Source organism: Dryobates pubescens, chromosome Z (assembly GCF_014839835.1).
Source record: "Dryobates pubescens isolate bDryPub1 chromosome Z, bDryPub1.pri, whole genome shotgun sequence".
Lineage (NCBI taxonomy): Eukaryota > Metazoa > Chordata > Aves > Piciformes > Picidae > Dryobates > Dryobates pubescens.
Window position 1 is genome coordinate 78,404,972 of NC_071657.1, and position 12,149 is coordinate 78,417,120.

General features: G+C 54.1%; 2 protein-coding genes across 2 annotated transcripts in view; one reads left to right on the forward strand and one right to left on the reverse strand.

Moving 5' to 3' along the window:
* ERAP1 (endoplasmic reticulum aminopeptidase 1) overlaps positions 1 to 6,946 on the reverse strand; it is a 35,777-nt gene extending 28,831 nt beyond the window's left edge. Inside the window, exons 1-3 of the mRNA XM_054177799.1 lie at positions 6,745 to 6,946; positions 5,596 to 5,684; positions 220 to 783 (exon numbers count right to left, since the gene is read on the reverse strand). Coding sequence (XP_054033774.1) covers positions 220 to 783; positions 5,596 to 5,684; positions 6,745 to 6,946 — 855 coding nt within the window. The remainder of the gene's footprint in view (positions 1 to 219; positions 784 to 5,595; positions 5,685 to 6,744) is intronic.
* A 1,901-nt stretch (positions 6,947 to 8,847) lies between these two features.
* The window catches only part of MELK (maternal embryonic leucine zipper kinase), a 28,962-nt gene continuing 25,660 nt past the window's right edge, over positions 8,848 to 12,149 (forward strand). The window contains exons 1-3 of the mRNA XM_054177800.1: positions 8,848 to 8,927; positions 9,786 to 9,871; positions 11,715 to 11,831. Coding sequence (XP_054033775.1) covers positions 8,864 to 8,927; positions 9,786 to 9,871; positions 11,715 to 11,831 — 267 coding nt within the window. The 5' untranslated portion in view covers positions 8,848 to 8,863. The remainder of the gene's footprint in view (positions 8,928 to 9,785; positions 9,872 to 11,714; positions 11,832 to 12,149) is intronic.

Below are 12,149 nucleotides of genomic sequence, written 5' to 3' on the forward strand. Positions count from 1 at the left end.
TTATTTTGGCCCCAGTATGGGTCCTCGGAAGGATGGATCTGTCAGGCTGTCAACCTTCATGTTAACAGTAAGGAGCCTTTCAATCAGGAGGAGAGTGAATATGCCGCTTGCTGGAAAGGCAACGTCTGGTCAGCAGCGACAGTAACGGCTTTTAAGGTGGAGGAAGAGCCAGAACCTAAAAAGTGGGAACCACTGAATCACTTACCCCCACCTTATAACGCGGCAGCCCCCGTCCCCCCGGCGGCAGCCCCCGTCCTCCTGCCGGCAACCCCCGTCCTCCCGGCGGCAGCCACCGTCCTCCTGCCGGCAACCCCCGTCCTCCTGCCGGCAGCCCCCGTCCCCCCGGCGGCAGCCCCCGTCCTCCTGCCGGCAACCCCCGTCCTCCTGCCGGCAGCCCCCGTCCCCCCGGCGGCAGCCCCCGTCCTCCTGCCGGCAACCCCCGTCCTCCTGCCGGCAGCCCCCGTCCCCCCGGCGGCAGCCCCCGTCCTCCTGCCGGCAACCTCCGTCCTCCTGCCGGCAGCCCCCGTCCCCCCGACGGCAGCCCCCGTCCCCCCGACGGCAGCCCCCGTCCTCCTGCCGGCAACCTCCGTCCTCCTGCCGGCAGCCCCCGTCCCCCCGACGGCAGCCCCCGTCCTCCTGCCGGCAACCCCCGTCCTCCTGCCGGCAGCCCCCGTCCCCCCGGCGGCAGCCCCCGTCCTCCCGCCGGCAACCTCCGTCCTCCCGGCGGCAGCCCCCGTCCCCTCGGCGGCAGCCCCCGTCCCCTCGGCGGCAGCCCCCGCCCCCCTTTCAGAGGGACATACTAGCCCAACCCCGAGTCCTCCCCCGTCTAAATCCACCCGCCAAAGGAAAGGAGATAGGCAAACTGGAAGACAGACAAATATCATGGTTTTAGAGGAAGAGTCTACTGACTCAGACACTCCACATAAAGGAGTGCCATTATATCCTTTGAGAGAGGTGCCCCTGGGGGGAGCGAATAGGGGAATTGGATATGTAAATGTCCCTCTCACTTCTACTGAGGTGAGAGCCTTTAAGAAGGAATTAAAAGGTCTCCTGGAAGACCCAATTGGAGTAGCAGAACAATTTGATCAATTCTTGGGGCCAAATATTTACACGTGGGAAGAAATGCAATCAATTTTGGGAATCCTTTTTACTTCAGAGGAAAGACAGATGATTAGGACGGCGGGAATGAGGATTTGGGAAAGGGAAAATCAGCAGGGACCTCCAGGTGATCAGAAGATGCCCCTAGCTTCTCCTAATTGGAACCGTAATGATGATAGGGGCAGACAAAACATGAATGAATATCGAACCCTGATTATTAGAGGCATAAAGGAATCAATACCCAGGGGGCAAAATACAAAAAAGGCATTCAATAGTCAACAGGGAAGGGAGGAAACCCCTACTGATTGGCTTGAGAGGTTATGGAAAAATATACAGCAATATTCAAGAATAGATCCCACCAGTCAGGATGGCCAGGTATTGTTAAAGGTAAATTTTGTCATTCATTCCTGGCCAGATATTAGAAAGAGATTGGAAAAAATAGAAGACTGGCAAGATAGAGGACTTCAAGAATTATTGAGGGAAGCACAGAAGGTGTATGTGCGTAGAGATGAGGAAAAAGCAAAAGCTAAGGCCAAAATCATGGTAGCTAGCATGAGGAAAGCAGGCCAGAAAACACAATTCTCCCACCCTCCACCTAGGGATAAAACCCCCAGGCCTCACTGGGACCTGGGGAATGCTCAGACTGGAAGTAAGGGTACTGAATGTTATTATTGTGGGAAAATGGGGCATTTTAAACGAGATTGTCAAAGGAGGAAGAGAGATCTTAAAAGTTTTTGAGGAAGATCAGCAATAGGGGTGTCAGGGGCTCTTTTACCTGGGGCAAAAATACCAACAGGAGCCCTTGATAAAATTAAAAGTAGGACCCCAGGAAGAAATTGTAGAATTTTTAGTAGATACAGGAGCTGAACGTTACGAGTGTTACCAAGGTTCCTGAAGGGTGTGTGGAGAGTAAAAATACTGTAAAGGTTTTAGGGGCAAAGGGGGAAGGGTTTAAAGTCCCTGTAGTTAAGGATGTTAAATTAGAAACCGAGGCTAGAATTGGGGTAGGAGATACTTTGGTAGTGCCAAGCGCAGGATGTAATTTACTAGGGAGAGATTTACAAGTTCAGTTGGGAATAGGGGTAGTTCCAGAAGAGGGGCAGATGAGGGTTAGAATATTGCAATTAAACACTGAGGAGGAGGCAGAGATTAACCCAGAAGTCTGGGCTAGTGAAGAAAATAGAGGGAGTTTAGACATTGAACCTATACAAGTAACTATAGAGCAACCAGAACATCCTATCAGAGTTAAACAGTATCCCATACCTAAAGAAGGGAGGGAGGGATTAAAGCCAGTTATAGACTGCCTCCTTAAAGAGGGAACCTTGGAACCTTTTATGTCCCCACATAACACCCCCATACTACCAGTAAAGAAAGAGGATGGGACTTACAGGTTGGTGCAAGACCTGCGGGAGGTGAACAAGAGAACCGTGACTCGGGTTTCCTGTAGTTTCTAAGCCTTACACGTTGTTGAGTCACATACCTCCAAATCATAAATGGTATAGATCTTAAAGATGCTTCCTGGGCCTGCCCATTAGCTGAAAACAGTAGAGATATCTTTGCCTTTGAATGGGAAGATGCAGTCACCAGGAGAAAGCAACAATTGAGGTGGACCAGATTGCCCCAAGGTTTGACAGAATCTCCCAATCTATTTGGTCAAAACCTGGAAAAACTGTTATTGTCATTTCCACAGGAAAAGGATGTTTTAATCACACAATATGTATGTAATCTCAGGAGAAGGGGCAGTTGAAGTTAGAAGGACCACCATCAACCTTTTGAATTTCCTGGGAAATTCAGGATTAAGGGTATCAAAAAGCAAATTACAATTTGTGGAACCTGAGGTTAAATATTCAGGACTATGGTTAAGTAATGGAGCCAGGAAGATAGATCCTGAAAGGGCAGAAGGGATTATATCTCTTCAAGCCCCTGAAACAAAGAGACAAGTCAGAAGATTATTAGGATTACTAGGATATTGTAGATGATGGATTGAGAGATATAGTCAATTAGTCAAGTTTTTATATGAAAAATTAGTAGGGGATGATAACTTCGTTTGGACAGGGGAAGATGAGGAGAAATTTGAAACAATTAAAAAGGCTTTGACTACTGCTCCAGTTTTGAGCCTCCCTTCCCTGGATATACCATTCCAGCTCTTTGTTAATGTGGAGGGAGCGGTGGCTTGTGGAGTTCTGACTCAAGAATGGGGAGGGTCACGTAAACCAGTAGCATACTTATCAAAGTTACATAGAATACATAGAATACATAGAATAAACCAGGTTGGAAGAGACCTTCAAGATCATCGCGTCCAACCCATCAACCAATCCAACTCCGCCCAAGCAACTAACCCACAGCACCAAGTACCCCGTCAAGTCTTCTCCTAAAAACCTCCAGTGATGGCGACTCCACCACCTCCCCAGGCAGCCCATTCCAATGTGCAATCACTCTTTCTGTATAGAACTTTTTTCTAACATCCAGCCTGTATCTCCCCTGGCGCAGCCTGAGACTGTGTCCTCTTGTTCTGGTACTGCTTGCCTGGGAGAAGAGACCAACATCCGTTACTAGATCCTGTAAGCCAAGGTTGGCCGGCATGCATTCAAGCAGTGGCAGCCACAGCACTCATGGTGGAAGAAAGTAGAAAATTAACACTAGGAGGAAAATGGGAAGTATATACTCCCCCTTCAGTGAGAAATACACTGAACCAAAAAGCAGAAAAATGGCTAACTGAGTCTAGGATTTTAAAATATGAAGCAATCTTGATTGATGGTCCAGATCTAACAGTCTCCACTAGCCAAAGCCTAAATCCAGCTCCATTTTTGTATGGGGAGCCTACTGAAGCTTTAGCACACGACTGTCTGGAGGTTATTCAATACCAGACTGAAAAAAGGGAAGATTTATTTGAACAGGAATTAACCAGAAGGGGAGAAATATTTTGTGGATGGGTCCTCGGGGCGCGTAAATGGGAAACGCTTGTCGGGATACGCAGTGGTTGATGGGCTAAGATTGGAAACGATTGACAAAGGGAAATTGCCCTCTCATTGGTCAGCTCAAACCTGTGAATTATATGCACTGAATCGGGCTTTGCATCTTTTAATGAATAAATTTGGAACCATTTATATCAGACTCTTAAGTATGCTTTTGGAATAGTTCATACCTTTGGAAAAATTTGGGAAGAAAGAGGGATGTTAAAAGGGAAAAATTTAATTCATGAAGCCCTAATTAGGGAAGTCTTAGAGGCATTGAAACTACCAGAAGAAATAGCGGTGGTTCATGTAAAAGGACATCAGAAGGGAACTTCATTAATCATAAGAGGGAACAACTTAGCTGACAGTGAAGCTAAGCAAGTAGCTTAGCTTAGGAGAGGGTCCTCCATGTACAGGTAGCAGCATCAGATGAACAGGAGGAATCACCAGTATTCACTCCTACAGAGGAACAGGCACTTGAAAAGATAGGGGGAAGGAAAGATGAAAAAGGGATCTGGAAATTGGAGGATGGGAGACAACTGATTTCAAAAGCCTTAGCCCGAAAAATCCTTGAGCAATTACACCTTAACACCCATTGGGGAACAGGAGCTCTGTGTGATCATTTCCTACGGGAGTATGGCTGTATTGGAGTTTATGAGATAGCAAGGCAGGTAACCAGCAAATGCCTAGTATGTCAAAAAGTAAACAAGAAAGTCATGAGACAGCTTCCATCTGGGGGACGTACCATATCCTTACGCCCCTTCCAAGCTATTCAAGTAGATTTTACTGAACTACCTCAGATTAATAGATGGAAATACCTCCTAGTTCCAGTGGATCATTTGACACATTGGGTAGAAGCTGTGTCAGTCTCCAGAGCAACCGCCAATGTAGTAACTAAAGTGATATTGGAAGACATAATTCCCAGGTATGGGTTGGTACACCGGACAGATTCTGATCGAGGCACTCATTTTACATCAAAGGTGGTCCAACAACTAATGGACCGTTTGGGCATACATTGGGAACTTCATACCCCCTGGCACCCACAGAGCTCAGGGAGAGTAGAAAGAATGAACCAAACACTGAAACAAACCCTTACTAAATTAATGATTGAGACCCAAATGACATGGGTTAAGTGCCTGCCCTTGGCCCTGCTCCGGATCAGGACACAGCCGAGATCTGATGTTGGTGTATCACCTTATGAAATGATGTTTGGGTTACCTTATTTACAAGGTGGGAGGGAAATGGCTAATTATGAATTGGGGGGGGTCAAAAACATTAGAAACTATGTGATGGCAATTGGGAGAACATTACAACATTTACGGGCTCAAGGGATGTTATCTCAGTCAGTTCCTTTAGATTTCCAAATCCACGAATTTAAACCAGGAGATTGGGTTATGATAAAGATGTGGAAAGAACAAACACTTAACACCTCAGTGGGAAGGACCCTTTCAGGTCTTGCTTACTACAGAGACTGCAGTGCGGACAGCCGAGAGAGAGGATGGACACACGCCACAAGAGTTAAAGGAGCCGTGGATCCACCCACCGAATGGACTGTGGTACCCCAAATGGAGGACCTAAGGATGGTCATCAGACGAGTTCCACTATCAGAGCAGGAGTGGTAATGGTCCTTGCCTGAAAACATAAAATTTCCTTGGACACGGGGATATAATCCAAGCAGATTGGTGGGATTGAAGGAGACAAGACCGGGTAGACCTCTGCGATTGCCACGAAGAAGATCCAGAGCCATGGCTGTGGGCAGCAACCCCATAGGCCATGTGAGTGGAGTTGCAAGTCAAACCGAACTCCTAATTCCCAGGATTAACCCCTCAGAGGGAGAAGGTTGTGGGTATATATATACCATATCCACTCCCTGTGTAAAGTAGAACAGAAACTATTTTCAGGCAAGGAACATCAGTTGTTATTCCATTGCTTTTACCAGGGAGTTGAAATTGGAATCCTTTTTTGCTTATTGTAGAATTGTTGCTGAGTTAGGTTATTATGGCTCAAGCCAAACGCAGTAAAAAGAAGGGGAGGGATTGTGAGAAATTGTGTTGCCTTTAGTATTTGTCTTTGGCAGGGACCGTGGGGTTCGGTCATCGGGCTGATTGGTTTGTATTGTGTGGGGCATTGGGAGAGAGGGGTGGGGCGCCAACAGGTCTGACGACTGGCCGGGTCAGGAGTGCAGGTTTTGTCTCAGTCCTGATGGAGAGGGGTGGGAGCGTGTTGGGGAATATATGAATATGTATGTTCTATATTAATATGTATGTTTGTCGTCTATATAAGTTCAGCTCGTGTTGTTAAGGCGCGCCTCCAGCAAACTCGCTCTGCGCCCAGCGCTGTGTTGCCTTTATTATATAATAAACTGGTTATAAATGTCAGCAGTGAGTTCGTTTCTCACAAGGGCTTCTGCCCCATCCTGCTGCCCCTCAGACACCCAGACAGGCTCCCACCCTGCCATGTCCCCAGGCCTCCCACACCAGCAGCGGCTGCCCCCTCCTCTTCATTCGAGAGAGATTTACTCTGCCAGGCATTTAAAGAAGCGTGCGTTCTTCCCCTTTGTTTCTCGGCGTGTGGCTTCCGGACGAGACCACGAAAGTAAAAGGCTGCAAGGGAGCAGCAAGCTACAGCCAAGGCTGACGTTCGATCCCAGCCTTGGCACAGCCAGCCCTGTGCTGCTGTGCCCGTTCCTCACGGGGCCCGGGCTGCAGCGGCGCCGCGGTGTGGGCACCGGACGGGAGAGGCGCAGGGCCTGCCGAGTCCGCTAGCAGCCGCAGTCCGGCCCCGCCCCGCACGCCATCTTGTGCGTGGCGGCACACCCGGCGGGGCAGGGCTCCGGTGTATGCGGGTTGATGGAGACCACGAGCTTCCCGGTGAGAGCCCGTGCTGCTTCCCATCTACATGGAGAGCGGCCACAGGCGAGGCTGTCCCCGCCGGCAAAGAGAGAGCAGCGGTGACCCTTCCATCATGGCCGCATCGACCTCCCGCCCATCACGGGCGGCGCGTCCCCGCCTCTTCCGGTCAGGCCCTGCGCGGGGATTGGTTGTCGGGGAGGCCTGGCCGGAAGCGGCTAGGCGGCCGGGAGATTTGAACGGCAACGTCCGCGCTGGGGGCGTCGCCGTGCCTGTGACTACTGCCGCCGCGCCCCTGCCGCCGCTTCCGTTCCCCCGCCGCGCCCCTACCATCGCTACCGCTGCCCCGCTACCCCTGCCCTACCGCCCCCCTACCGCCGCCGCCGCCGCCGCTCCCCTGGGCCTGTGACTGCGGCCGCCGCCTCTTCCCACCGCCCCCCCCCCTCCCCCCGCCTCTCCCCCGCGACAGAGCCAGCGACTGTGCCGCTACTGCCCGCGGCCCGCGGCCCTCTCTCTGGGCACCCTGCGGTAAGGCCCCGGGGAAGCCGGAGTCTAAACTCGGGCCCTCGCCGTGTGGTGCCTTAGGGGTACGGTCGGCGCGGGAGCCAAGCTGCGGACAGCCGGGGGAGGAGGCGGAGGGAAGCGGGGGAGGGTTGGGCCCTGCGGCGTCTTTCTGCGTCTCGATATTCGTCCTGTGGAGGAGGAAGCTGTCGGCTTATGGAGGCAGCCTTAGGGTCCTGGTCTGTAGGAGACTGACAGTGAGGGTGTGGAGAGCCTGGCACAGGCTGCCCAGGGAGGCTGTGGCTGCCTCTTCCCTGGAGGTGCTGAGGGCCAGGCTGGATGAGGCCTTGAGCAGCCTGGGCTGGTGGGAGGTGTCCCTGCCCATGGCAGGGGCTTGGAGCTGGGTGAGCTTGGAGGTCCCTTCCCACCCAAACCATTCTGTGGTTCTATGAAACTGCCTCGAGTTGCTCCCGGGGAGATTCAGGTTAGACACAAGGAGGAAAGAGCCAGCAGTGTGGTCTTGTGGCCAGGAAGGCCAACACTATCCTGGGGTGCATTAGAAGGGCTGTGGTCAGTAGGTCAGAGAGGTTCTCCTCCCCCTCTGCTCTGCCCTGCTGAGAACACATCTGGAATATTGTGTCCAGTTCTGGGCCCCTTAGTTCCAGAAGGAGCTCAGGGAACTGCTTGAGAGAGCCCAGCACAGAGCCACAGAGCTGCTGCAGGCAGTGGAAGATCTTCCTCATGAGGAGAGCCTGAGGCAGCTGAGGGCTCTGTAGCTTGGAGAGGAGGAGCCTGAGGGTGATCTCATTGCTGCTGACAAAGATGTGCAGGGTGATGCCCAGAGGATGGAGCCAGGCTCTGCTGGGTGCTGCCCAGTGCCAGCACATGGGGCAGTGGTGGAAGTTGAGGCATAGGAAGTTCCCTGGAAACAGGAGGAAGAATTATTTCCCTGTGAGGGTGGCAGAGCCCTGGAGCAGGCTGCCCAGGGGGGTTGTGGAGTCTCCCTCTCTGGAGATACTCAAAACCTGCCTGGGTGTGTTCCTGTGTGCCCTGCTCTGGGTGACCCTGCTCTGGCAGGGGGTTGGGTTGGATGATCTCTGGAGGTCCCTTCCAACCCCTACCATCCTGTGAAAAATTTCTGCCCCAAAAGGATTGTCCAGGCCTGTCCCAGGCTGCCCAGGGCAGTGGTGCAGTCCCCATGGCTGGAGGGGTTTCAGAGCTGTGGTGCTGAGGGCCATGGCTTGGTGCTGCCCTGGCAGTGCTGGGCTCAGGGTTGGACTCCATGACCTTAAAAGTCTCTTCCAACCAAGACTACTCTGAAAGCTGCTCACCAGTTGCCCTTCCCCAAACAGAGCTGCAGCAAATGTCCAGGAGTCTGCTCACAGTGGCCAGGGTGGAACCCTGGCTCTGCTTTCTCCTTGCAGGTGCTGAGAGGAATTGCAGATCCTTGCGCCCCTGAGAATGGCTCTGGGTGACTATGAAGAAATTCTCAAGTACTATGAACTGCATGAGACCATTGGAACAGGTAGGCTTCACCTGTGGCTGCAGACAGATGTGTGCAGCTGTCTGACTTCCTTACCTGGGGCTAGCTTACCAGACTGTAGATTAACTCTTTACAGCAGAGTCTATGGCTTGGCACCAAGCAGGGGCAGGGAGGGGATTCTGCCCCTCTGCTGTGCTCTGCTGAGACCTCCCTGCAGTGCTGGGGCAGCTCTGGAGCCCTCAGCACAGACAGGGACCTGGTGGAGCAGGGCCAGGGGAGGCCACAGCAGTGCTGGCAGGGCTGGAAGCCCTCTGCTGTGAGGCCAGGCTGGGAGGCTTGGGGCTGTGCAGCCTGGAGAGGAGAAGGCTCCAGGGACAGCTTCTGGTGGCCTTGCAGTGCCTAAAGGCTGAGCAGAAAGCTGGGGACAGACTTTTTCTCAGGGCCTCTTGTGCCAGGACAAGGGGGGAGGGTTTGGAGTGCAAGAGGGAGACTGAGAGTGGAGAGAAGGGAGAAATGTTTGAACCTGAGGGTGGGGAGAGCCTGGCCCAGGGTGCCCAGAGAGGTGGGAGCTGCCCCATGGCTGGCAGCAGTGGGGGTCAGGTTGGTTGTGGCTGTGAGCAGCCTGCTGTGGTTGGGGATGTCCCTGGGGGCTGCATGGTGAGGGTTGGGCTGGAGCAGCCTGGGAAGTCCTTTCCCACCTAAACCCTTCCATGATTCTCTGTTTCAAGTGTTTGCTGTGGGGGACAGAGCTCTGTCCTGGAAGCTGGTGTCAGTTGTGGCTTCTTCCCCCAGCTAAGCCCCTTGCAGGCTGTGCACACTGCAGAGCAGCTGTGAGGTTGCAGGGGAGAGAACACATCCCCAGCCTGAGCTCTGACTGCCTGCCTGCTTCTTGATTTCCAGGAGGGTTTGCCAAGGTCAAGCTTGCAAGACATCATCTCACAGGTGAAAAAGTGGCAATCAAAATCATGGACAAAATTGCCCTAGGGGTAAGCCAAAAGGAGGCCTCCAGGTCTGCAGCCTCCTCTGCTGTTCCCCGGGGCATGGGGAGCCACAGGAGGCCTGCTGCTTGCTGCTCCTCTGGGGTATTGACTGTAGGGGTTGGGGACTGACAGGGAGTTCAACAGAAGGCCACAGAGCTGCTGTCTTCCTGGGTGAGGTCCCTCAGGGGCCTGTGGTCAGTGGGACAGGGTCCAGCTGGAGGCCTGTGCCTTGTGGGGTCCCTCAGGGGTCAGTGCTGGGACCAGAGCTGTTCAGTGTCTTCACCAAGGACCTGTCTGAGGGCACAGAGGGCACTGGCAGCCAGTTTGCTGGTGGCACCAAGCTGGGAGCAGTGGGGAGAGCCCTCAGGCTGTGCTGCCATCCAGCCAGAGCTGGGCAGGCTGCAGAGCTGGGTGGGCAGAAAGGGAATGAAAGCCAAGAAGGGCAAGGGCAGAGTCTGGCAGCTGGGAGAGAACAGCCCCAGGGAGCTGGCTGGGGCCTGAGCTGTGGAGAGCAGCGCAGAGGAGAGGGACCTGGGGGTCCTGGTGGCCAGCAGGATGCCCCTGAGGCAGCAAGGTGCCCTGGTGGCCAAGGAGGCCAAGGGCATCCTGGGGGGCACCAGAAGGGCTGTGGGGAGTAGGTCAGAGAGGTTCTCCTGCCCCTCTGCTCTGGCCTGCCGAGGCCACATCTGCAACCTGGTGTCCAGTTCTGGGCCCTCAGTTCCAGAAGGAGCTCAGGGAAGTGCTGGAGAGAGTCCCTGGCAGAGGCACAGAGCTGCTGCAGGCAGTGGAACCTCTCCTGTGGGGCCAGGCTGAGGGAGCTGTGGGGCTGCTTGGAGCAGAGGAGCCTGAGGGCTGCCCTCACGGCTGGGGACAAAGATGTGCAGGGCTGGAGCCAGGCTCTGCTCAGGGATGTCCCAGGAGAGCAGAAGGGGCACTGGGGGCCAGGTGGAGCAGAGGAGGTGCCAGGGGAACAGGAGGGAAAACTTTGTCAGGGTGAGGGTGCTGGAGGCCTGGAGCAGGCTGCCCAGAGAGGTGGTGGAGCCTCCTTGGGTGGAGACCTTCCAACCCCCCTGGATGTGCTCCTGTGTGCCCTGGCAGGGCTTGGGCTGGGTGATCTCTGGAGGTCCCTCACACCCTCTAGCACTCTGTGGCTCTGTGGAATCTTGGCTCCTCTTGTGGGAGGGCTGCAAAGGGGAGGAATTAAAGGCTCTTCCAGCAGTCCATGCAGGATACTGCTGTGGTGATGTGGGTTGGAAATTCCTCCCCCCCCATCATAACCTTGCTAGACCAGCTCAGCTGGAAGCAAAGGAAGCTCCCTTTACAAGCAGAACTGCAATGAATTGCATGGAATGTGCACAAAGTGAAGTTATGGACAGACATTTACAGGCTGTAAGCAGCACAAGAACCTCCCCGGGGCAGAACCAGGGGGGTGACCCACAGCTTCCCCCTCAACTCACTAAAGGTCAGACCGAAGGGGTGGCTTAGATCTTGTCCTTGCTTGCCTGTGTTGTGGCTTGGTTTGTACAGCCAATGGTAATCTGTTTGCATTCTCTCACTCTCTGCTCAAGGCCTGTGGAACCTTTTCCAGGGGCACAGCCTGAAACTGCCACAGCTGAGGGGAGCAGCCAGCAGCTCTTTCACACCTGCTGCTCTGGGGCCTTGCTGACCCAACCTGCCAGCAGGGCAGGGGAGCAGCAGCAGCAGCAGAGGGGTTTGCTGAGCTGCCTGTGGGTTCTTGGATGCCAGAGCTGCTGTGGCACTGTGCTGTGTGCCACCCAGGCCTGGTGCTGTGTGCCACCCCCCAGAGCATCCCCCAGGGCCACAGCTTGCTGTGGTGGTTGTCTCCTAGGACGACCTGCCCCGTGTGAAGGTGGAGATTGATGCCATGAAGAACCTGAGCCACCAGCACATCTGCCAGCTCTATCATGTGGTAGAGACAAGAAAGAAGATATTCATGGTCCTGGAGGTGAGAGTTACGCTGGGCAGGGGGGACACAGCCCTGGGCAGCAGCCTGAGAGGTGGTGGAGCTTCCTTCTCCTGAGGGATGAGGCCAGGCTCTGCTGAGTGGTGCCCAGGGACAGGCCAAGGGGCAAGGGGCAGAAAGTGGAGGGCAGGAGGTTGGATGTGAGCAGGAGGAGAAAGTTGTTTGGTGTGAGGGTGCTGGAGGCCTGGAGCAGGCTGCCCAGAGAGGTTGTGGAGTCTGCTTCTCTGGAGCCTTTCCAGCCCTGCCTGGATGTGTTCCTGTGTGGTTGGGCCTGTGTGCCCTGCTCTGGAGGGGGCTGCA